This window comes from Drosophila novamexicana, unplaced genomic scaffold (genome assembly GCF_003285875.2).
Source record: "Drosophila novamexicana strain 15010-1031.04,08,12 unplaced genomic scaffold, DnovRS2.1 tig00000387-arrow-pilon, whole genome shotgun sequence".
In the NCBI taxonomy this organism is placed as follows: domain Eukaryota; kingdom Metazoa; phylum Arthropoda; class Insecta; order Diptera; family Drosophilidae; genus Drosophila; species Drosophila novamexicana.
The window spans coordinates 2,271,358-2,297,227 of record NW_020824800.1 but is presented as its reverse complement, the minus strand read 5'-3'; the positions used below and the strand labels follow the sequence as shown (position 1 = coordinate 2,297,227).

The window sequence follows — 25,870 nt, the reverse complement described above, 5'->3', positions numbered from 1 at the left end:
TCTATCATAATTGGCAAAATGTACTCAAGTAACCTCTACAATCTCTACATGCAATTAATTATGCCAATCCATAAAATGCAAAAGTAATTGAAACAAGCCATTCAAGCACACAAATCTGCCAATTACATTTAAATAATTAAGTATGAACTGGCTAGTGCAAGGGCAAATGTGGGGCAAATCAAAATCCAGCTAAGGGAAGGGCGCAGCCGCATGCACTCAAAAGCGCGCGCGTGTGTGTGTGTGAGTACATATATGCATATGAGCGGGTGTGTGTGTGGCCAAATCCAAAGCCAATTAAGACAATCAATTGTTGAAAAGCCACCCACACAGCAAATGCCATGTGGCCGCCGGCGCCTGGCACCCCGAACTTAAATAAACCATTTCTGCTTACCCCGTTAAGTGTTTGCCGATAGAGTAATAAATGAAAGAAACAAAAAGGTACAAATTGAAAAAAAAAAAACAAAATAAAATACTTCGTGTGCCGTTAAATCGGCTTCTGATCAACTGAAATGAACACGTTCAAGTTCGTTGATTTGGCATTTTTGCCATTTTTGTTTTCATTTCGTATCAGTCGGCGCTGCGTCTTCAAACGGTAAACACGCGCAACTGCAGCCGGAAAAAACGGTAAAATTCAATTGAAAATCGAATATCGCAACTGAAGCAAAAAACACCTGCGCCTGAATTATTTACGTTCAATCAAAAGCTGCAATTTATCAATAATGTGGGTGTAATTAATTTTAAGCGCTTCCGGATTAGCTTAAAAAATATCATTCACTTTATAAAATGCAATATTTTAAGCCGAAACTTAAGTGCGTGTGCCTTTGTCAATATTGACTTTTCGAGTGCTTATTGGATTCCAATTAGAAACCCAACTAAAACCAATTGAATCAATTAAAGTTCATATAATTTACTTATTATCGAAGAGTTAGATCGTAAATAGTTATAAAAATGCAAAATTATTCAAGTAAATGCAATAATTATTTGTTATGGATATTTTTTAGGAAAAATATAATATTGTGTGTTCTTGTAAGCTTTGATTCAGGCTGTCTTTTAATATAAATAATATATGATATAAATATAAATATTTATTGCTAAAAGTAAAGAATGTACACATTCATTTGCATTCTAGAAAAATGATAAATTCATTTAATGACAGCCAATTTTGCAGCATTATTTTAGTACAACATGTCGTATGTGTAATAATTCTCAACGCCTAAAAAATGCTATAAAAATCCCAATATTTAAAATAATTTTAATCTTTTGAATTCTTAGCATTAGCAACTTGTCTAACATTACTCTTTCAAATAGTAAGCTCTTAAATTGTTCTATATTTCACTTCCACTTTCATGAACCAGAGCAATGAGCACATTACGTATACGCCCCCTTAAGCCGGCGCTGCAAGCGATTGCCGTGCAGGAGCTGAACGAGGTGCCGCATCGGGTTGCCGACGACATTGAGGCATTGAGGGATTGGGTGCTGAAGCAGCCGCATTTGCGGGGCTGCACCGATCAACAGTTTCTGTTGGCCTTTTTGCGCGGCACCAAATTCAGTTTGGAGCGTGCCAAACAGAAATACGATCGCTTCTATACGCTGCAAGCATCCATTCCAGAGGTATTCAACGAGCGACGTTTGGCAACGGATCCATTGGTCTTAGATATTATACGCTCTGGGTAGGTATATTGTTTGCTTCGAATCGAATATAACTGAAAAAAAGAGAAAACTTGCAGAATTGTTTCTGTTAACAGCGTCTTCTTATCAGCAGTTTTCTCTGTTAACGTTAACAGCTTCACCTTAGGAGCTGTTAACATAAACATTCTCACTTAACAGCTGTCTGCTGTGTTAACATTAACAGCTTCTACTTAACAGCTGTCTACTGCGTTAACGTTAACAGCGTCTCCTTAACAGCTGGCTGCTGCATTAACGTTAACAGCGTCACTTTAACATTTACGGTACTTTTACAAGTTGTTACTTGTTATAAAAATTCTAAACTAATTTGTCTTGTTTTCGGTTAAATTTTATTGGCTGCGTACCGAAATATTCAAAAATTAAATATATTTTTCGACTAATTCTTGCAGCATCTTGCTACGCATACCGCAAGACGAAGAAGATACCGGACCCTGCGTGTCCATCATACGCGCCGGCTCCTACGATACCAGCAAATATAAATTTCAGGATATTATACGCGTCGGTTCCATGTTCGGCGAGATCATGATGTTCGAGGATGAAAATGCAACTGTTTCCGGTTACGTTGAGATCATGGACATGAAGGGCGTAACTGGCACTCATCTGTTCGCCCTGCAGCCGGAGCTATTGCGTAAATTCTCAGCGTATGCCGATGAGGCAATGCCCACACGCCAGAAGGGCATACATTTCATCAATGTGCCGCCAGCCTTTGAGACGGGTTTCAATACATTGCGATCTTTCTTTCCGGCAAAGATTAAGAGTCGGGTGAGTGCAGTCTCAGTTCCAGCTCTGGAATGATCAATATTCCGGCAATTCGTTTTGTTTAAATGCAGATTTCAGTGAGCTCCGATCCAGATGCCATATTCAATATTGTGCCGCGGGATTATTTGCCCCTGGAATATGGCGGCACTCACGGCCTTGTCGAGGACATTAGCCAAGCCATGGAAAGGAAAATTTTCGGCTACGCACAATATTTCCTGGCATCGCAGCACTTTGGCACCGATGAAAAGCTGCGCGACTTTAACAGTCCCGCTCTGGATAAATGCAGCTCGTTCGGTGCAGTCGGTTCATTTCGAAAATTGGAAATCGATTAAACTGGATTATCAGCAATTTTATAGACAATTCGCTTTACGACTGCACATTACAAATTGAATTTATGAGCAATGCCTTGTTAAGCTTATCGTATAATCATGTTTACCTGGCGATATCATTAAATTGCTCTACTTAACATAGTGCATGGTAGGGTAGTGCATTTTGGGTCCTCTATAATAGCTGACCTTGAAAAATCGAAGTATTTAAAAAATTACTCAACGCCCCACTATGCGATTCTCATGATAGCAGCTAAATATGCAGACTTGGGCACAGTTTTTCTTCCAGTTTAAATGTAAAATATTACATTTACAAAATCCAGTCTGAACTCTATTTCCCATGCTAATCTGCCTGCTAAAACGTACCAGTTAGTTAATCTGCATTGTAGATATTTGACATGGGCTGTATAAGCCAGCAATTTCGACTTGGTGTTGCCACATATTTATAAAAATTGTCAAGCTCTTGGCAAGTACCTTGAACTTTGCCGTGAGGATAAGAAAACTGACCTTTCTTTTAAATAAAAAGAGGGTTTTGATTTCCGCTTCAGACCTATAAATAATAAGGCGTGTAACATATTTTGGTGTTTTTAATGTTTGGTTTATTTTTGTTTTCCATTTGATATCATTTGCCATTGAGCCACCAAATTGTTGATGTTATTATTTTGAAAATGCCTCAAATTCGTATTATGGGAATTGTGTGTATATAAGTATGTGAGTCGCTCTTAGTCGTAGTTAACCCGATGATCAGTAATAAATATACATAGATTTGAACTAGTTTTGAGTTTCTGCAACTACTCGTACATAATATTTTAGGATGTTGTTGTCCTTTTTTGTTTTTGCTTTCTGTAAAGTACACAGTGCCGCATTTCATACTTCGTTGATGGGTCGCGAGCTCTTACGCGGGGGCGGAGGGCTCGGCGGCGGACTGAAGTCCGTTTCCGTATCGTTATAATTGTAGCGGCTGTCCGATGGCGACAGCGAGCGATATGTGCGCGGCGAGTGCATGTAGGAGCCGCGACGGCCCCAGCTGCCGCTGTGTCGCCTGTGCCGGTCCATGCCGCGATCATCATCATCGTCGTCGTCGTAGTCATCGTAGTCGGTGTAGTCGTCGCGGTCATCGCGATGCGGTGAGTAACGATCGCGCGACGACGAGGTCGGCGGCGGCGAGCGCATGCGGCCCAGCGGCGGTGGACGCGCACCGCCGGCAGCTACTGATGGTGGCAAAAATGGCGGCGGCAGCCCCATAAACGGCGTGAACGGCGCCGGCAGGAATGGCAGTGGATTGGGCATGCTCAACAGACCGGGCGAGCCGGGCAATGGCAACGGCGACGGCGTGGTCGTCAGTTCGTTTGCGCCCAAAATGCCGCCGTTGGCGGGCAGCGCATCCAGCGACACATCGCCCGATCCACTTGCCATGGCCGTCAGCTTGCGCCGCAGGCCGGCGGCTTCGGCCTGCGCCTCCTCGCAGCGACGCTCGGATTGACGCGCCGCCAGCCAGGACTCGTGCGCACGATTCTCCAGCGTGCCCATCTGTGCCTTGTGCGAGGCAATCTGTGCCTCAATCTCGGCGCGCAGCTCATCGTTTTGAGATCTAGCAACATATAAATGGTCAAATATGGATAAAAACTAAATATATATGTCACATACTTCAGCATCTGAATTTCATTTTTCATCAGCGTTTGCGTCTCCACAGTGCTGGCATTCTCGCCCTGGTGCTGCAGCCACTTGGCCTCCTGCAAGCTGAGCTCTCTGAAAAAGGAAAGGATGTTCTATTATAATACAGTGTATATAAAACAATACAGTTTTTGGATATGTATTACTAGGAGAATGGGGCTTTAGAACACAAGGGGCGCGGGAAAATTATTCCATGAATTAATTATTATAAACATTTTCTATAAATACTTTTGCAGACTCTTCTAAAAGAAATCAATACGCGTTTCACAGTCTTTTGTAAAATCCACCCCTATGAAAAGCTAGTGTTAATTTTAGGCAACCCACTTTTGCAGCTGCGTTTCCTTTTCGCGGAAATAGCCGGAGAGCACTTCAAGACGCGTTTGCGCCTCGAGTTTGTCCCGTTCGGACTGATTGAAGTCCTGTTTAAGCTGTTCGACGTCCGCACTGGATGCCTGCAGCTGACTCTCGAGACGCGCCTTGTTGGCCAGTTCCTGTTCCAGCTTCGTTTGCAGCGACATAAACTTTTTCTGCGCTGCATTCAGTTCGCCGCGTGTCTTTGCTGATGTAATTAGTTCCTGAAGATTGGTGTTGCCGTCCTTCTTGATCGCTTTGAGGCAATCTTCGAGCGCCTCGATTTTGGCTTGGCTGGTCTGCAGTTCACTGTGCTCTTTGTCGTATTTGGCATTCAGTTCCATGATCTGATGCTGCAGCCGCTGCATTTCGTAGTTGCGCGCCTCTAGAGCCTTGGCTAGCTCCTGCTCGGACTCCGCTTGGATTTCCTCAAGGCGCGTCTGCAGCTTCGACTTGTCCATTTCCAGCTCGTAATTATCCTGCTGCAGCGACTTCATTTCGCTGTTCAGGCGCGTTGTCGACTCCGTATAGGAATATTGCAGCTCGCTATTCTCGCGACTCTTCTCCGCCAGACTTGCGTTAATGTCAATGATGATCTCTGCGAGAAATGTACATGCAAAATGGATCACTTGATTCTACAGGCTGTGCAGATGCTATAAACACTCACTTTCCTGATCGTTCAGCTGGCGCTGCAGCTCGTCAACAGTGCTCATGAATGCCTCGTCGCCATTCTGGCTGTTCAACACCTCGGACAACATTTTGTTCAGCTCCAAGCCCGCTTCGGCGGCATTATCCAAATCCTGTGTGATGCATAAAGAAATATAATGTTAGTATTAACTTTCTATATATTTTTCTTCTGCCTCACCTTCTCCAAGGAGCTAACCTGCTCCTGCAGCTTGGCCTTCTCGTACAGTTCCGTCTCGAGTTGTTTCTTCAGCGCGACAACCATATCATTGGAGCCAAAGGAGTTATCCTCAATGCTCGAGAGCTTCGTGCGTGTTGTCATCAGTTCGTGCTTGATTATCAGGTTCTCCTTGTGCGCGGCCAGCAGACTGCGCTCCAGATGATTCAGCTTGGCGAGCAGCGCACCCTCCTGGCTGCTGTTGCAGAAGCAATAGTAGGTGAATATAAAGAACAGCGACGAGGCAGCCGCAATGACCACGCAAAGCAACAACAGGCTATGTTCCAACAGCTTCGCCGCCAGCACCTCCACGAAATTGTCCAGGGTAATGGCAGCATGGCAGTTACCATTCGAAGGCCGCGTGCAATAACCCTCGCCATGAGCATCAGCTGTGGGTATACAAATTATATTGATTTAATGATGGAGTTTTATCAATAGATTTATATTTATTTTTTACGATTGCCCGTTGTGTCAGAAAATATTGCATATCGTAAATATTTTCACATACAAGATGCGGGCTAAATTTCAATCTCTACCCAAAATTGGCGTCCACCAAACATGGTAGGATATGTATCCAATCGTTGGGACCAAAGGAATTTTAGCTTTGGTGTTTCGTTTTTTTTTTGTTTTGATAAACGTTTTAAGTTTAACTTTAGGTTCAGAGTAGTGTAAATATTGGATTTTGCTCGACTTTTAGCCCTTATCTGTATCGGAGTATAATTGTAAAACGCAGACTTACCTTCTGGAATAGCCGCATCTGGATAGAGCAAACGATGCAGCTCATCGTTGCCTGTAAGCGGCGCGGTTTTTGGTTCCTTATGATCTTGATGGGATATAAAAGAGTTGACAGTGTCCATAATGGTGCCAAAGAGACCCAGTCCCAGACCGGCATCTTCTTTGAGCGTTTCTGTTGGCAATCCAATTGGCTCCACGGCGTCGGTAGCGATGATTTGCTCGGCTACGCCGCGTGCTGGTGGCGCAGGCGTTGGCTCTGCCTGGTTAACTGCATCATATGCATCAAATGCGGCTGACGTGGGCGTGGTGTGCAGCAGAGCATTCCCGGCCAGTTGCTCCTGCAGCTTCTCCTTCTGCTGTTGCTCTGCCTGCAGCTTCTCCTGTAGCTGTTGCTCTTCCTGCTTCTGCTGTTGCAGCAGCTGTTGTAGCTGCTGCTGTTCCTGCTTCTGCCTTTCCAGTAGCTGTTGTCGCTCCTGCTCCTCCTGCTGCTGCTTCTCCTTTTGCTGTTGCTCTTCCTGCTGCTGCTTTTGCTGTTCCAGCAGCTCCTCCTGTTGCTGCTTCTCCTTCTGCTGTTGCTCTTCCTGCTGCTGCTTCTGCTGTTCCTGCAGCTGTTGTTGCTCCTTTTGCTTTTGCTCCTGCTGCTGTTGTTCCTGCAGTTGTTTGTAGTATTCATTTGGATTATGCTGGAAATGCTGCTTATTGAACAATGGAGGCAAGCTGGCTGGCACAACCGGGTCCTCAATGGGCGTGGCCGTCGAGCTAGCCACATCATTGACTGTCTGTGCTCCGTCTACTTTTGCCTGCGTTTCTTTTTGGGCTGTATCGATTACAGCTGCTGCCTCCAGTGCTTCGCTTGGCGCAGTTGGTTCCTCGTCTTTGGCTGCAACTGGCGCTTCGGTTTGCACCTTAACGGATTCAGTTTCATTTGACTGCGTTGCCTTCGGCTCTTGTGTTTGTTCTGCTACAATTGGATCCTGCTGCGTCTTAATTTCGCCTTCAGCTTGCGCCTTGCTGGTTTCTTCTGCTGCTGTGTCTGTCGTTGGCTTGGAGCTGGCTTCTTTTACTTGGTTTTCCTTTTCAATCTGCTCGCTTAGCGCCTGAACCTGAGCTAGCGTTTCACTTGGTAAAGTCTCCGTTGCGGTTGCTTCTTGAGGCTTCGGCTCTGCGACTGGACCCGACATTAGCTGAGCTTTCGTTTCCTCTTTGGGCAGCTCTGCATCAGGTTCTGCTCTTGGTGCAGGTTGCTCAACTGTTGCTATTTGTGGCTTTGCCTCCAGCTTCAGCTGCTCCTCTGTGGGCACAGCGCTGACATTGCGCGTTTCTATAAGCAGCGCAGCTGGAGTTGCCTTAGGAATAACGTCTGGACTTTTGTTACCAGCTAAGGCTGCATGCTTTTCCTTATCTGCGTCTGACGCATTCGTTTGCCGAGCGTCCGCCTCTGGCTCAGGTGTTTTGGCCAGTTGAGCGGCTGCAGCATTTGCTTTGTTATCGGCTTCTGTTTCGTTTTGTACATCGTTGACTTGACTATCAAGTGTTTCCTCGACATCGTCATCGTCTTCGTCTTCCTCGTAAATTTCAGCGTCATCTGCCGCGTAATCGAATGTGTCATCGCTTTTCGGTTTGCCCTCGAGCTCAGCATTGTTTTTGGTTGCGCTATTTGTGGCGTCTGCATGGGAAAGGTTCTGAGTTCGTTCTGTAACAGCGACCACAGCCTCCAGCGGCAATTCCGTGCCATCGACCAGCTGAAGATTGGGCTGTACAGGTGTTATGGGAGATGGTGCTTCACTGCTGCTCGTTTGCTCCTGCTCAGTGAGTATGGCCAGTTTGAGTGTGTCCAGCGGCGAGGTGGTTGTTGTTGCTATATCATCGACTGTCTCGGAGGCATTGAGCACAGCTGGCTCCAGCGGCACTTGTGGGTCTTGAGCTGGACTGTTCGCAGTGCGAGCTGTTGCTGCTGCAGCAGCTGTTGCTGGTTTGGGTGGCCAAGCTACTGGCACTTCATGCTTGAGATCCTTTTCTTTAATCACAATTCTCTTCTCCATGATGAAATCCCTGTTGGCATAGCCGCGACGTCCATTAATCTCCACGCCCCACAGCTTTGGATTGTTGCCAGCGCCCTTGGACAATATGCGCACCGGCGAATGAATCTTAAAGGACAGCATGCCATCTTCTCCAGACGTATAGCTGATTTTAGCCGTACCGAAAGAGATGATCTCTGCGAAAGGTTGGGAAAAAAAAACAATAAATAAGTCAAAGTATTATGAAATGTGGTTTCTTATCGCAGTCAGAAAAATGTCAAGGTTAATTCTTAAACTTTATTTTATAGTTTTGTCCCGGTTATTGCTTGCAATACTTACGTTCACATTTTTCGTCAGCGCACAGTCTTTTGTCGGACAAAGCCCACGTCGTCGGAAGACATGAAAGGGAAAGTGTTAGTGTTATGGTCAGGTAAATGGCGAAATCACTCCACGGCGTATTGGTTGGGGCATTTGCGTTTGTTGGCCGCATTTTGCATTGTCTGTTTTTCTGGCACTGTTTACAATCGAATTAAACTAAACCACGGCTTTAGTAACAATACAGTTTGTGTGCGAAATTTTTTTTGTGTATTAAAAATTTCTTCACATTAGCTGAGTTGGCTTTTCGTCACAACAGCTGCTGTCGGTGTTGCCACATTTCTTAAACAAATCGACTTATCGATAAATTTATATATACTGATTAAATGCTAAGGTTGCTCGCAATTACATTAGTTTTTTCGATGTAAATCAACGGTGTGTCAACTAACACATAAGTGTCAATTTTTTTAATCTTTGTAAAAATATTAAAATTTTGGTATCATGGTGTAATTTTTAATTATGTGGTGTGTATTTCATCATTGACCGGCTGCGGTCACACTGCAAAGTCTCTGGCAATAGCTACATTTTAAACGCTTTAGTCTGTTTTAAGTAAACCTAAAGTGCAAAAATGTGAACGCGCTTATATGTTAACGCGACAGTTAAGCAAATAATAAAGGACACAAGCCAACCAAAAGGTTTATGTCTCTACTGTTAATTTGATGTGTTGTGTTGTGGTAGTTCTTTTAAGAGAGCAGCAGAGAGTTGGTTGCCTTCAAAAATGCCCGAATGTGGCTTGTTAATATTCGCGCAAGTGTATTTGACTAGCGAAATGTCAATTTAGGCAGTTATGTTATTTTCGTTTTTATGTGCATTAAATTCTATTGTTGGGAGGGGAGCTGCGTAAAAAGAGCGCGACATTTAGTGCGCTGCCAGATGTGCGTTTTCAAAGTCGTGAGTTAGTTTTACCAGTGAATAGTGTAAAATAATAAGTATATGTAATAAGTATATTACCAAGTGACAAATAATTAAATATTAAATTAAAAGACACATTTTAGCAAATAATTCGGTGCAATATTAGCTGTGATAAGAAGCGAAATTGCGCTTTTACCATTCTGGCAACGCTGTGTGCGCTCCAAAATCAGCTCTGAGCGCGTGTCGTGTTCTCGTCGTGACATATTGTTGGTCCAAAAAATATAATTATAATTTTTAAGTCGCTTTCGAATAACGGTATGCGCTCGAAATGTATTTCAGTCGCGTGCGCGTTAATTTGCTATTTTTTAAGCTTTAACAAACTTTAACTTTATCAGTTTTATAATAAAGTACTCCTTTTTGTCGTGATTTGCAAGGCGCATCACTATCAGCTAGGCAGAGAGAGAGAGTGAGAGAGAGCGAGAGAGACCAGTGGCAGTGCGTGTTCCTGCTGCTGCTGCCTGCCACTGCTCATTATTGTCGATTTCTACCTTTTGCATTTTAAACGTCTTTGTGATCGGTTGTTGTTGGTTGTTGCTCGGATGCGATTCAGTTACTTCGTACGTTTTATTTTCCTTCAACATACCACCCCCTTCGTATGGAATATATATTGTGTAACAAATCAAAATATGTGCAAAAGAATGCGCCAATAAAATATATATATATATATATATATATCTGTGTTAAATCGGCGCAAAGTAAAATCAACCAAATGCCAAAGTGTAACAAAAAACAATAACATGGGCCTGTGAAACAACGAAACGCACACAGCGCCCAAACCAAATGCAAGCCAAAGCAATGCAAAATTCAACTCCAGTGTAAAACCAACAACAAAATAAAAATCAAAATTAAAAAAAAAAACTGACCAAAATTCTATGCACGGAAAAAAGTGAAATGTAATAAAATCCTTTGTTCGCATACAAATGCCAACAACAAAAAGTGTTTTTTCAAAAGTTCACTCTCCAACCAAAGAGAGAGAGAGAGCGAGAGAGGAGTGAGTGAGGGAGCGATATAGAATGTGACGTAATTTATATTTATTCTAAACAAATACTGAAAGCAAATTGCCAAAAAAAAACGAAAAATACAAATATAACAGGAGCGTGTGCATTTGAACGTCCCTCTTGACAGTTTGTAATTACCAATTGCAATTGGCTTTTAATTTGAATTTTGCATGCAACAGGGCGCACACATACATATATATATATATACACACATGAGGAACGTCCCATGAGAGAAAGGCAAGCTGGTGGTGTGGTAAACAAAAATACAAAATGTGCATGGGGAAAACGATATCAACAATAACAACGACAATGGCATGGAATTAATGAAGGAAAAACATAACAAAATAGCGGCAGAGCTGTCGAACTTAGCAACGCAACCGCCGCCGACTGCTGCCCACAGAGAGCAAACCATTTTTTCTCGCAAATATCAAAGAAAAGCAACAAAACAAAAACAATAACAACAATTAGGTAATGTTTTTACGCCATTCTCTTTTGCGTCGTCGTTTCGTTCAGTTGCGAGAGTTGCGATACGCGAGAGCGAGAGAGCAACGCGCGCGCTCATTTCAATGCCGCTGATGTTTTTTTTTCTCTTTTTTTTTTCTTTTTTTTTTGTTTGACTTTTGTTTTGAAACAGTTTTTACATGGAAAGTTTTTGTGTGTTTTAGAGAGGAAAATTTTCGTGCTTGTAATGTTCTGATTAGAAGCAAAATTTGTATGATATCAAATTAAATGTATATAAAGTCTTATTAAGTTTTTATTCGCAGTGTTGACCAAACCATATATACACATACTCTTACACATACTTAAACATTTAGTCTAAATTTGATTTGTTGGGCCATTGCATTTGAAATTGCCGAAAAAATGTAAATGCCACACGCAAACAAGTTTTTGTAACAAGCTACAAAAGGAGGAGTGTACAAATTAATTGATGTGCGTGTGCAAACAAAAAAAAAAATTAAATAAATAAAAAACTAATAAATCTAAACAAACAATTCTAACAAATTGATTTAAAAAAAAAGGAAACAAATTATAGTCTAGTTACCATGTTGCATAAAATTGATGAAAATGCCGCGCCAACTGTAACGTCAACACCAACAACAACAACAGCAACAACAACAAGTACAACAATTATGGCCCCGGCAGAAACAACTGGCAATGGAACGGAGCCAACTATTTCAACGCACCTTGCAAATGCGACAGCAACAATAGAACCAACAACAACAACAACCACAGCGACGGCTGAACAAGAAACAGTCGCTGCGGTTGTTGTAGCTGCTGCCGCCAACGCTGCTGTCGCCGTCGCAGCAGCAGCAGCAGCTGCTGAGGGTCAAGCAACAGAAACAGCAACAGCAACAATGACAGTGACAGCCAACAATATACCGACGCCATTGCCGCTGTCAGCTGCAGCGGCAGAGCACACTGAATTAGCGACAACAGCTGATGTCGCTGCCGCTAACTCTGCCTCTGCCGCTAGGTCTGCCAGCGAGCACCAGCCTGAGGCAGAGCCAGAGCCAGAGCCAGCAGCATTCGATGTTCAGATGCGTACGCAGCAACAACAGAAAATAAGAATTTATCACGGCGCCAAACAGAGCGCAGTATGGAGAACCGATTCGCTCGCTTCCAATTCGAGCAGCTCAAACCGAAGCGAGGCCGGATCGACCGAAGCTATGGCCACCAGCAGAGCCCACAGCGGCTACTCGACAGCGCCCAGTCTATTGCAGCGCAAATTCTCGGACAGCTCATTTAATGCAGCAACGATGCCGCGCCGCGTCTCATTCCCGGAAAGTGATAAGGAGCTTGTCACCGGATATCTTGAGCCGGCCAATCCATGGGAAAAAGGTAAGTCATCTACGAGAAAAATGTATGCAAATTAGTAGCAGTTATATATATACATATATACCATGTGATTATGGAGTAGACTTATCATTCCTGTTGAGCCTTGTTGAATATTCAATATGCAATTGTGGCGATCTGGCATCACAGATACATATGCATACATTTCGTTTTTTTGTCTTTGATAAATTTGGTTACACTTATTATCGATTTCACAATCTTACAAAAAGTATGTAAATATGCTTGCAGTTTTAATGGACATATTTTTTTTTAAAGCTTTTTGCAAAAAAATTAATGCTTAATATCTTAGAGTTACACATTCTTAAGGATATAGGATATACATCCTGGTACTTGGGGCCCATGCTAACTAATGTTATATAGTGAACACAATAATTGTTTGCATCTATGTTCCGAATACTTTGTTTCCGATATATTTACATACATATATACGCGTGTAGTAATACGTGATGCGGTAGACAATTTCCCTGAGTATATGGACTATGCCTCAGATATCGGCATACGTCTTATTATTCGGGAACTCGTGCAAACACGGAAGTAAAACTTGAGACACATGTCGTGAAATGCACTTCCTGTGATTTATTTCAATTAAACAGATTAATTTGCTTGCGAAAATTGAAGTGCATTGAAAAACTAAGAGAAACGTACAAAGCAAACAAAAATCATAACAACAAGAACAGCAAAAGCAAGAACAACAAGAAAAAACAACAACTACTACAACAACAACAACAACAACGACAACGGCAATTCGCGTGCAGTGCGAAAAGGACTCAAATAACCAATCAAGCAAAACGAACGGTTGATCATGCTGCCGGCAAGTGTTGCTGGCAGATGCAATGTGAGAGAGAAAGAGAAAGCATGAAGAAACACGGGGCGGCAAGAACGTGTGTGTGTGTGTGTGTGTGTGGGTGGCTGCCAAATCAAAAAAGAATCAAAGAAAAGAAGCCAATTCAATGAAGTGCGCACAAATATTTATGTGAGTGAACGTCTGAATGGCGCTGCACTCGAAATAACGGAACGTAATAAATGACGATAATGACGTTTGTTGCCAAGCGCAATGCATTTTTGACGTTTCTTGTGCGCGTTCTCTTTCCCCCTTTTTCCAGTGCGAGCGATGCGCGCACAATTCAATCATAGTGCGAATTGTTGACAGTTGACAATTGAGTGGGGCGACGACGTTGCCAACTTTTTGCACTTTTGCAATTTTTATAATACATACATGTACATGTATGTGTGCATGTACATATCTATGTGTGCATGCACACGTGCATGCAAAGGTGTGAGTACCAATGCACTCTCTAGGGTAGATCGATTCGTTTCCTTGCATTTCCATACGGTTTTATGTAAATATGATTCATGGGAATTCCCATAGTTTAATTTAGGTTTGACTAACTAACCGCAGCGGTTACTAAGTAGCTCTAATTTTATTTAGTTTTATTCAATATTATGCAAAGTGGTTTTCATGTTCCATTTAAGAAGAGATTTGTTCTCTTATCGAGACCAAGAAAATCAGTTTCAATTATATTAAAGCTCTGCTCTGATATTTATTTTGATTGTAATAGGATTTGGATTGATTTTAACTTGTGGATTGTATCTTGAATCTATAAATACTACAAGGTTCGCAATTTAACACTCTTTGTATCGGGTATACCCTATTAAAACAATATCCGTTTGGGTTTTGTCGCCGTTTGCTAATAGTTTTTTTTTTTCATTCTTTCTTAATGGTTGCCTTTGATTTTGTTATTCGTTCTACTCGCATTCGTATATGTTTTTTTTTTGTTTTCCTTGCCAGCGATAAAGACAACAGCAGAATTACTGATAAGATACGAATTCAACGATTCGTACAATACTCGAACGACTCGGGTTTTGGGCTCCGATCGGTTACGGTTTAGATTTGCGCTCAGCTCGTAAAGCTCTGCCGCTTCTCTCATTCTCATTCTCGTTCTCCTTTAACTTGTTTTTTTTTTTGTGTTTTTTACCGGCTCCATTTGTAGGCTCGCATTTTGTCTGCCATTTGTCTGTTATCTGAATGCTATATAAATTGTTGGAACGATTACGATTTGTTCAACGTGTTTGTTTCCATATAGTTGTACGTGTAAATACTTATACGTACATATATCTATATATATACACACACACACACATTCGTCGTCGTCTCTTGTCTTTGTTTATATCTTGCTAGATTTGCTGTAGTTTGTTGTTGTTGTTGTTGTTGTTTAACTTCTTCCCCTTTTAAAGGTGTAATAACTCGTCGCATGTGATGTCATCGTTGTCACTTTACGAACAAAATAAACAAAAGAGAGTCGAGTCAGACAATATGCAAATATAGCTTATGAATATTGCTTAATACGAAAATCAAATGTTGCATTTTGTTAGGAAAAGTACTTGATATAGTTCAAGATTCTAAAAGATGCGAATAATGCGATGTGAAATGAGTTGCATTTATACAAATTTACTTTTATTCAAATCTAAGAGTTGATTTTTAGATGGTATTAAAGCATTATGTGGTTCAATAAATGATTGATTTTGGAAAGAAAGAAAAGAAAGACAAAGAAAAACTTTTATCCATGTGTTCATTTATAGATGATATTAAAGTATTATGGGTTAAAAAATAATAATAGATTAATATACAAATTTAAATATGTTTTAGTATTCATCTAAATTGAAAGCTTGTGAAAATCTCTAGTCCCGACTATCGAATACCCTGAATACCTCCTTCTACTCTCGTTAGCTCGTTCCAATTAATTAATTTATTTGATTTATAAGTAAGGGGCGTGGAGGATGGCGATAAAAATCATAGATTTGATATATATATATACTGTACAGGAAGCTATATGTCAAGATTTGGACATTCTAACTTTTACAGGCTAAGAGATTTGCGCAAAAGACAGGATTTCCATATCGATTTTTATCGATTGCTTGGAATCGGGTCAAATGATCGATTATCGGAAACAAACATACATACGGACGGATAGACAGACAGACAGACAGGCGGACGGACGGACAGACGGACGGTTATGGCTAGATCGACTCGGCTATTCATGCTGATCAAGAATGTATATACCTTATGGGGTCGGACAAGGGTACAAATTAAGTAGGAAAATAGGTAAGACGGAGCCTCATTAAAAAAAAATTAAAATTAAATATTAATTATTAATGAAAAATGTGAAATTTGCTATATATATATATATCTGGCAAATTTGTTTTAGTTGTAGAAAATTGTTTACAGCGGCCAAAAGGAAATGAATGCAAACAATAAAATGCAAACTTTTTAATAAATTTGCACTGGAAATGCATATTCAGCAGTTTGTAAATATATATATATATGGTATATATATGTATATTTATAAGTTTGTATAGCACTTCGAGTACTAATGAAAGATGATAAAAATGTCACGAGCTCAATTAATGCACATTTCGATGTAATTAATTAATGCAATTCCAGCAAAGAAAAGCAAACTAAAGCAAAGCAAGGAAACCGAGCATAAAGCAAATCAACAAAGAACAAACACAAACAGAAAAACAGAAGAAAACAGAAAAATATATATTAATGCTAATCGTTGCATTTAGCTTAAATGTCACTTGTTGCTGTTGCGGAAACAATTCCAAGCACATCAATTAAATATTTGCCAGCAAATGTTGGCATCCATTTTATGAAATACATAATTCCCCATCATTACTCGCATATCATTTGTTTCTGTTTTCTTTTTTTTGGGTATTCTCCCAGAATTTGGTCTACAACAATGATAAACAATGCCAGGCTGATTACCTGAAAGAAAACAGGGCGATAAGAAATGCTTTGTTTTTTTTATAGAGTTCTAATCTAAAATCGCATTACCTTTGCATAAAAATAAGCCCAACATCACGAACAAATGTATCTAAAGTTTTTAATGATATTGATATTGATTTTAACATCAGCTTTGCGCCAAGGTTTAGGTTTGAACCAGAACCATAGTTCGAAAAAGAAAACCTTTTGCACTTATGATTTGCCTGTAACTTGTTTCGGTTCGTTTGTTTCTTGGTTAACTGATTTGGTTTATGGTTCAAAATCAATTGAAATTTCGAGCTCAAACCAGTTCGTTATACATGCAGCTTTCCAGCCTTGCGCAGCTTGAAACGCTTTGGAATTGAAACACGAAAATCGCCAAATTGTTCGCAATTCTATGCCTCTGAAGTTTGTTTTATTAATATTTTTTAAAACTTTGGAATTGAAACACAAAAATCGTTCTCTACTTTTTCTTTTTGCTATACAAGTTGAAACACGAAAGATTTGTGTTATATCTTTAGTTTTTCGAAACAATGGAAACACTGGAATTGAAACACGAAAAACACAACACTTTTGCAATTAAAATCTTTCGAACTGTTGTTAAAGCCTCACGTTATTTGCATTTGAAATCTTTTGAAATTAATTTTTGAAACAGTGGAATTGAAACACGTAAGCTTCAAGTGATTCCCAGCTCAAATCTTTCAAAATTTGTTTTTTTTTTTCTGAAACACTGGAATCGAAACACGAAATCCACAATATTTTTCGCAAATAAAATCTTTCGAAAATTTTTAAAAATTTATTTCTTTGTTTTGTCGCCCAAAAAACGTCAACAATATAGAAATTCAGTGCAAAACTTGTGCAATTTTTTTAATTTAAAATTTTGGGCAATTTTTATAATGATCTAAACGGATTTATGCACGTTTTAATGAACATTTCATTGACATGCTCAACTGCCTAGGCTTTTCGACTAAATAAATTATCGACTTGATGCCAATTTTTTATTTTTATTTTATTTTTATTTTTTGAGTGATTCTTTCTATCTACATTTTTGTCTCTCAGTCTGCGCTTTGGCTTTCATTTTGTTTTTGGCGAAGGCTGTTGCCAACACAAAAAAAAAACAAAACCGTAAAAAAAATTAAACAAAATTCAATAAATGGCAAACGTCGAGAACAAGTTTCTGAGATATACACACATTCGCTCGATTTGCCGACATTGTAAATGTTTAGCAGAAAATTAACAGCAATTTAATTGAACCATTTTTTTTGCTCGCCTTTTTTTTTGTTTTGGCTTTTAGCGTGCTTTGCCTTTTGTTGTTTTTGCTGTTTCGCTGTCGATAACGCATAAAAATCAATAGAATAATAAAAAATTGAAAAGCATTTCGTGCGCCAATTGCCATACACAGCACACACACGCACATGCACGCACACACACGCAATTCACACGCACACACACGCAGACACACGCACACACGCACACACACACTATACATTCGCACATATACGGTACACATGCACACAAATTACGCGCGCATATGTATATGCTACACATACACACAAACACACACACACACACACTACATACACATATGCAGTACCCACACACACACACACACACACACACACATACTACATACACATATGCATTACACACACACACACACTACATACACATATGCATTACACACACACACATACTACATACACATATGCATTACACACACACACTACATACACTTATGCAGTACACACACACACACACACTACATACACATATGCAGTACACACACACACACAATACACTCGCATATATACAGTACACACACACACACCTACACACACATACACCTACACAACAGCTGCCTGCAGGCACGCGTTATTTTTCTTAGTTTTAAAACGACGGATGAGCTAATTCGCTGTCGATCGATAATTGAATCATAAAATCGGCCGTTGGGCTCCTTAACAGCTGCATGGCGCAAAGGTATCCGCATGTTAAAATCTATCATGTGATTGTCATGGAGTCGCCTTTATGGAGCATTAATAAAATAGATAGCATAATCAAACAAATTGGGATATATTTTTGGGCTGTCCACAGAATATGCGCAAAAAATAGCTATGGCATTAAAATAGAAATGAGCATTTAAGCCATATTTATTTATACTTATTTATACAATGCGAACAACAATAATTTAGTTTGGCGGACATTTATCAGCTATACGCAGTCGAAATGCTGACTAATTAACACAATGCAGAAAAAAAACATGCCAAAAACTTGGCTACTCTTGATTAAGATATTCGTATTATTTTTTTCTTTTCAAATGCTGCTTTATTTTTTTTTTAATTTTTACTTGAAGTAAACAAAATGTATTTTATCGCTGTGAATGAGATAAGGAGGGCCACAAAAAAAAAACAAGTATGAGGTTCTAGCCGGGAGCTCCCGACTAGGGGATACCCTGAACCCGCTTCTTCCAACATCCAATGCATATATATATTCTATTTTAGAAGTTATATGTCAAGTTTTGTGACTCTAGCTTTTATTATTTACCAAAATTGCCTAAAAAACAGGATATCGATATCGATTTTTATCGATTGCTTGGAAACGGAGCAAGTTATCGATTATCGGAAACAAACTCGATCTGCGCGGGAACTAGAAGCACCTACATCTAAAACTCGGCTATTGGTGCTGATCAAGAATATATATACTCTACGGGGTCGGTGATGCTTCCTTCTGCCTGTTACATACATTTGGATTTTGTACAAATACAATATAACCTTATCCCCATTATACGGACGGACGGACGGACGAACGGACAGACAGACGGACATGGCTAGATCGACTCAGCTATTTATGCTGATCAAGAATATATATACTTTATGGGGTCGGAGTTGCTTCCTTCTGCCTGTTACATACATTACATACATTCGCACAAATACAATATACCCTTATACCCATTTTTAATGGGTTCAGGGTATAAAAAGCCAAACTTCGTGAAAATCGGATGAGATTTGCCCGCGATATGGGGGTGGTAAATTTTGACCCATGTCTATATGCGAATCTTGGGGTAAGATTTGGACATGAATTTCGACTAAAAAATCGGTGTTCAGATTAGAATGTCAGATTAATCTAGAGGGAAAACCATGAAGAAAAATACAAACTTAATGAAAATCGAATGAGATTTGACCGAGTTATGGGGGTGGTAGTTTTTGACCCATGTCTATATACGAATCTTGGGGTAAGATTTGGACATGAATTTCGACTAAAAAATCGGTGTTCAGATGTGAATGCCGGATTAATCTAGAGAGAAAGCCATGAAGAAAAAGCCAAACTTCGTGAAAATCGGATGAGATTTGACCGAGTTATGGGGGTGGTAAATTTTGACCCATGTCTAATACGAATCTTGGGATAAGATTTGGACATGAATTTCGACTAAAAAATCGGTGTTCAGATTTGAATGCCAGATTAATCTAGAGGGAAAGCCATGAAGAAAAAGCCAAACTTCGTGGAAATCGGATGAGATTTGACCGAGTTATGGGGGTGGTAGTTTTTGACCCATGTCTATATACGAATCTTGGGGTAAGATTTGGACATGAATTTCGACTAAAAAATCGGTGTTCAGATTTGAATGCCAGATTAATCTAGAGGGAAAACCATGAAGAAAAATCCAAACTTCGAGGAAATCGGATGAGATTTGACCGAGTTATGGGGGTGGTAGTTTTTGACCCATGTCTATATACGAATCTTGGTGTAAGATTTGGACATGAATTTCGACTAAAAAATCGGTGTTCAGATTTGAATGCCAGATTAATCTAGAGGGAAAACCATGAAGAAAAATACAAACTTCATGAAAATCGGATGAGATTTGACCGAGTTATGGGGGTGGTAGTTTTTGACCCATGTCTATATACGAATCTTGGGGTAAGATTTGGACATGAATTTCGACTAAAAAATCGGTGTTCAGATTTGAATGCCAGATTAATCTAGAGGGAAAACCATGAAGAAAAAGCCAAACTTCGTGGAAATCGGATGAGATTTGACCGAGTTATGGGGGTGGTAGTTTTTGACCCATGTCTAATACGAATCTTGGGATAAGATTTGGACATGAATTTCGACTAAAAAATCGGTGTTCAGATTTGAATGCCAGATTAATCTAGAGGGAAAACCATGAAGAAAAAGCCAAACTTCGTGGAAATCGGATGAGATTTGACCGAGTTATGGGGGTGGTAATTTTTGACCATTGTCTAGATACGAATCTTGGGGTAAGATTTGGACATGAATTTCGACTAAAAAATCGGTGTTCAGATGTGAATGCCGGATTAATCTAGAGAGAAAGCCATGAAGAAAAAGCCAAACTTCGTGAAAATCGGATGAGATTTGACCGAGTTATGGGGGTGGTAAATTTTGACCCATGTCTAATACGAATCTTGGGATAAGATTTGGACATGAATTTCGACTAAAAAATCGGTGTTCAGATTTGAATGCCAGATTAATCTAGAGGGAAAACCATGAAGAAAAATCCAAACTTCGTGGAAATCGGATGAGATTTGACCGAGTTATGGGGGTGGTAATTTTTGACCATTGTCTAGATACGAATCTTGGGGTAAGATTTGGACATGAATTTCGACTAAAAAATCGGTGTTCAGATGTGAATGCCGGATTAATCTAGAGAGAAAGCCATGAAGAAAAAGCCAAACTTCGTGAAAATCGGATGAGATTTGACCGAGTTATGGGGGTGGTAAATTTTGACCCATGTCTAATACGAATCTTGGGATAAGATTTGGACATGAATTTCGACTAAAAAATCGGTGTTCAGATTTGAATGCCAGATTAATCTAGAGGGAAAACCATGAAGAAAAATACAAACTTCATGAAAATCGGATGAGATTTGACCGAGTTATGGGGGTGGTAAATTTTGACCCATGTCTAATACGAATCTTGGGATAAGATTTGGACATGAATTTCGACTAAAAAATCGGTGTTCAGATTTGAATGCCAGATTAATCTAGAGGGAAAACCATGAAGAAAAATACAAACTTCATGAAAATCGGATGAGATTTGGCCGAGTTATGGGGGTGGTAAATTTTGACCCATGTCTATATGCGAATCTTGGGGTAAGATTTGGACATGAATTTCGACTAAAAAATCGGTGTTCAGATTTGAATGCCAGATTAATCTAGAGGGAAAACCATGAAGAAAAATACAAACTTCATGAAAATCGGATGAGATTTGACCGAGTTATGGGGGTGGTAAATTTTGACCCATGTCTAATACGAATCTTGGGATAAGATTTGGACATGAATTTCGACTAAAAAATCGGTGTTCAGATTTGAATGCCAGATTAATCTAGAGGGAAAACCATGAAGAAAAATCCAAACTTCGTGGAAATCGGATGAGATTTGACCGAGTTATGGGGGTGGTAATTTTTGACCATTGTCTAGATACGAATCTTGGGGTAAGATTTGGACATGAATTTCGACTAAAAAATCGGTGTTCAGATGTGAATGCCGGATTAATCTAGAGAGAAAGCCATGAAGAAAAAGCCAAACTTCGTGAAAATCGGATGAGATTTGACCGAGTTATGGGGGTGGTAAATTTTGACCCATGTCTAATACGAATCTTGGGATAAGATTTGGACATGAATTTCGACTAAAAAATCGGTGTTCAGATTTGAATGCCAGATTAATCTAGAGGGAAAACCATGAAGAAAAATCCAAACTTCGTGGAAATCGGATGAGATTTGACCGAGTTATGGGGGTGGTAATTTTTGACCCATGTCTAGATACGAATCTTGGGATAAGATTTGGACATGAATTTCGACTAAAAAATCGGTGTTCAGATTTGAATGCCAGATTAATCTAGAGGGAAAACCATGAAGAAAAATACAAACTTCATGAAAATCGGATGAGATTTGGCCGAGTTATGGGGGTGGTAAATTTTGACCCATGTCTATATGCGAATCTTGGGGTAAGATTTGGACATGAATTTCGACTAAAAAATCGGTGTTCAGATTTGAATGCCAGATTAATCTAGAGGGAAAACCATGAAGAAAAATACAAACTTCATGAAAATCGGATGAGATTTGACCGAGTTATGGGGGTGGTAAATTTTGACCCATGTCTAATACGAATCTTGGGGTAAGATTTGGACATGAATTTCGACTAAAAAATCGGTGTTCAGATTTGAATGCCAGATTAATCTAGAGGGAAAACCATGAAGAAAAATCCAAACTTCGTGGAAATCGGATGAGATTTGACCGAGTTATGGGGGTGGTAATTTTTGACCCATGTCTAGATACGAATCTTGGGGTAAGATTTGGACATGAATTTCGACTAAAAAATCGGTGTTCAGATTTGAATGCCAGATTAATCTAGAGGGAAAACCATGAAGAAAAATACAAACTTCGTGGAAATCGGATGAGATTTGACCGAGTTATGGGGTGGTAATTTTTGACCATTGTCTAGATACGAATCTTGGGGTAAGATTTGGACATGAATTTCGACTAAAAAATCGGTGTTCAGATGTGAATGCCAGATTAATCTAGAGAGAAAGCCATGAAGAAAAAGCTAAACTTCGTGAAAATCGGATGAGATTTGACCGAGTTATGGGGGTGGTAAATTTTGACCCATGTCTAATACGAATCTTGGGGTAAGATTTGGACATGAATTTCGACTAAAAAATCGGTGTTCAGATTTGAATGCCAGATTAATCTAGAGGGAAAACCATGAAGAAAAATCCAAACTTCGTGGAAATCGGATGAGATTTGACCGAGTTATGGGGGTGGTAATTTTTGACCCATGTCTAGATACGAATCTTGGGATAAGATTTGGACATGAATTTCGACTAAAAAATCGGTGTTCAGATTTGAATGCCAGATTAATCTAGAGGGAAAACCATGAAGAAAAATACAAACTTCATGAAAATCGGATGAGATTTGGCCGAGTTATGGGGGTGGTAAATTTTGACCCATGTCTATATGCGAATCTTGGGGTAAGATTTGGACATGAATTTCGACTAAAAAATCGGTGTTCAGATTTGAATGCCAGATTAATCTAGAGGGAAAACCATGAAGAAAAATACAAACTTCATGAAAATCGGATGAGATTTGACCGAGTTATGGGGGTGGTAAATTTTGACCCATGTCTATATGCGAATCTTGGGGTAAGATTTGGACATGAATTTCGACTAAAAAATCGGTGTTCAGATTTGAATGCCAGATTAATCTAGAGGGAAAACCATGAAGAAAAATACAAACTTCATGAAAATCGGATGAGATTTGACCGAGTTATGGGGGTGGTAAATTTTGACCCATGTCTATATGCGAATCTTGGGGTAAGATTTGGACATGAATTTCGACTAAAAAATCGGTGTTCAGATTTGAATGCCAGATTAATCTAGAGGGAAAACCATGAAGAAAAATACAAACTTCATGAAAATCGGATGAGATTTGACCGAGTTATGGGGGTGGTAAATTTTGACCCATGTCTATATGCGAATCTTGGGGTAAGATTTGGACATGAGATTCGACTAAAAAATCGATGTTCAGATCTGAATGCCAGATTAATCTAGAGGGAAAACCATGAAGAAAAAGCCAAACTTCATGAAAATCGGATGAGATTTGACCGAGTTATGGGGGTGGTAAATTTTGACCCATGTCTAATACGAATCTTGGGATAAGATTTGGACATGAATTTCGACTAAAAAATCGGTGTTCAGATTTGAATGCCAGATTAATCTAGAGGGAAAACCATGAAGAAAAATCCAAACTTCGTGGAAATCGGATGAGATTTGACCGAGTTATGGGGGTGGTAAATTTTGACCCATGTCTATATGCGAATCTTGGGGTAAGATTTGGACATGAATTTCGACTAAAAAATCGGTGTTCAGATTTGAATGCCAGATTAATCTAGAGGGAAAACCATGAAGAAAAATCCAAACTTCGTGAAAATCGGATGAGATTTGACCGAGTTATGGGGGTGGTAAATTTTGACCCATGTCTATATGCGAATCTTGGGGGTAAGATTTGGACATGAATTTCGACTAAAAAATCGGTGTTCAGATTTGAATGCCAGATTAATCTAGAGGGAAAACCATGAAGAAAAAGCCAAACTTCGTGAAAATCGGATGAGATTTGACCGAGTTATGGGGGTGGTAGTTTTTGACCCATGTCTATATACGAATCAAGATTCTTACCCCAAGGGGTAAGATTTGGACATAAATTTCGACTAAAAAATCGGTGTTCAGATTTGAATGCCAGATTAATCTAGAGGGAAAACCATGAAGAAAAATCCAAACTTCGTGAAAATCGGATGAGATTTGACCGAGTTATGGGGGTGGTAAATTTTGACCCATGTCTATATGCGAATCTTGGGGTAAGATTTGGACATGAATTTCGACTAAAAAATCGGTGTTCAGATTTGAATGTCAGATTAATCTAGAGGGAAAACCATGAAGAAAAATACAAACTTCATGAAAATCGGATGAGATTTGACCGAGTTATGGGGGTGGTAAATTTTGACCCATGTCTAATACGAATCTTGGGATAAGATTTGGACATGAATTTCGACTAAATAATCGGTGTTCAGATTTGAATGCCAGATTAATCTAGAGGGAAAACCATGAAGAAAAATACAAACTTCATGAAAATCGGATGAGATTTGACCGATTTATGGGGGTGGTAAATTTTGACCCATGTCTATATGCGAATCTTGGGGTAAGATTTGGACATGAATTTCGACTAAAAAATCGGTGTTCAGATTTGAATGCCAGATTAATCTAGAGGGAAAACCATGAAGAAAAGGCCAAACTTCGTGGAAATCGGATGAGATTTGACCGAGTTATGGGGGTGGTAGTTTTTGACCCATGTCTATATACGAATCTTGGGGTAAGATTTGGACATGAATTTCGACTAAAAAATCGGTGTTCAGATTTGAATGCCAGATTAATCTAGAGGGAAAACCATGAAGAAAAATCCAAACTTCGTGGAAATCGGATGAGATTTGACCGAGTTATGGGGGTGGTAGTTTTTGACCCATGTCTATATACGAATCTTGGGGTAAGATTTGGACATGAATTTCGACTAAAAAATCGGTGTTCAGATTTGAATGCCAGATTAATCTAGAGGGAAAACCATGAAGAAAAATACAAACTTCATGAAAATCGGATGAGATTTGACCGAGTTATGGGGGTGGTAGTTTTTGACCCATGTCTATATACGAATCTTGGGGTAAGATTTGGACATGAATTTCGACTAAAAAATCGGTGTTCAGATTTGAATGCCAGATTAATCTAGAGAGAAAACCATGAAGAAAAATACAAACTTCATGAAAATCGGATGAGATTTGACCGAGTTATACGGACTGAAATGAAATGAAATTATAAAAATTCAGTTTTGTAGACTTCAAATTGTGTTTCTGGTTTCATTTTGGTTTTCTCGTTGTTTATTTACATTCTAAAGTTGTTTATGATTTACCTTGGTGATCGTCAAATTCGCTTTCATCTCGTTTTTCATATTTTGTTAGCGCCAA

The 25,870-nt window shown here is 39.7% G+C and overlaps 3 protein-coding genes across 7 annotated transcripts in view; 2 read left to right on the top strand and 1 right to left on the bottom strand.

The window, feature by feature from the left end:
• Positions 1–594: 594 nt before the first annotated feature.
• Positions 595–3,260, top strand: LOC115759733 (retinol-binding protein pinta). Of its 2 annotated transcripts, none has more exons than XM_030700752.1 (4): positions 595–721; positions 1,356–1,670; positions 2,076–2,448; positions 2,517–3,260. In XM_030700752.1, the coding sequence occupies exons 2-4, from the start codon at positions 1,360–1,362 to the stop codon at positions 2,775–2,777; spliced, it is 945 nt and encodes a 314-aa protein (XP_030556612.1). In that variant the 5' UTR covers positions 595–721; positions 1,356–1,359; the 3' UTR covers positions 2,778–3,260. The 2 variants fall into 2 exon arrangements, with proteins under 2 accessions (XP_030556612.1, XP_030556613.1); XM_030700753.1 differs by having other exon boundaries at positions 600–624.
• An 87-nt stretch (positions 3,261–3,347) lies between these two features.
• Positions 3,348–9,082, bottom strand: LOC115759732 (transport and Golgi organization protein 1). Its single transcript, XM_030700751.1, has 7 exons — positions 8,790–9,082; positions 6,437–8,647; positions 5,662–6,086; positions 5,464–5,596; positions 4,770–5,394; positions 4,419–4,520; positions 3,348–4,362 (listed from the first exon to the last, which is right to left on the bottom strand). Exons 1-7 carry the CDS (start codon positions 8,938–8,940, stop codon positions 3,639–3,641), a joined length of 4,371 nt encoding a protein of 1,456 aa, XP_030556611.1. The 5' UTR covers positions 8,941–9,082; the 3' UTR covers positions 3,348–3,638.
• A 151-nt stretch (positions 9,083–9,233) lies between these two features.
• LOC115759717 (mucin-5AC) overlaps positions 9,234–25,870 on the top strand; it is a 30,860-nt gene continuing 14,223 nt past the window's right edge. For 2 of the 4 annotated variants that reach the window (XM_030700722.1, XM_030700724.1), the window contains exons 1-2: positions 9,234–9,460; positions 11,477–12,574. In XM_030700722.1, the coding sequence (XP_030556582.1) occupies positions 11,779–12,574 (796 nt within the window). In that variant the 5' untranslated portion in view covers positions 9,234–9,460; positions 11,477–11,778. Of the gene's footprint in view, positions 9,461–11,434; positions 12,575–25,870 lie in introns of those variants that run through there. The other 2 variants (XM_030700723.1, XM_030700721.1) reach the window with 2 other exon arrangements.

What these genes read in the sequence shown, in the direction of transcription:
- LOC115759733 (XM_030700752.1), top strand. Translation starts at nt 1,360, where the DNA reads ATGAGCACATTACGTATACGCCCCCTTAAGCCGGCGCTGCAAGCGATT. An exon ending in TTAGATATTATACGCTCTGG is followed by an intron (nt 1,671 to 2,075) that starts GTAGGTATATTG and finishes TAATTCTTGCAG; the next exon opens with CATCTTGCTACGCATACCGC. An exon ending in CGGCAAAGATTAAGAGTCGG is followed by an intron (nt 2,449 to 2,516) that starts GTGAGTGCAGTC and finishes GTTTAAATGCAG; the next exon opens with ATTTCAGTGAGCTCCGATCC.
- LOC115759732 (XM_030700751.1), bottom strand. Translation starts at nt 8,940, where the DNA reads ATGCGGCCAACAAACGCAAATGCCCCAACCAATACGCCGTGGAGTGAT. An exon ending in CGCTGACGAAAAATGTGAAC is followed by an intron (nt 8,648 to 8,789) that starts GTAAGTATTGCA and finishes AACCTTTCGCAG; the next exon opens with AGATCATCTCTTTCGGTACG. An exon ending in AGATGCGGCTATTCCAGAAG is followed by an intron (nt 6,087 to 6,436) that starts GTAAGTCTGCGT and finishes GTATACCCACAG; the next exon opens with CTGATGCTCATGGCGAGGGT.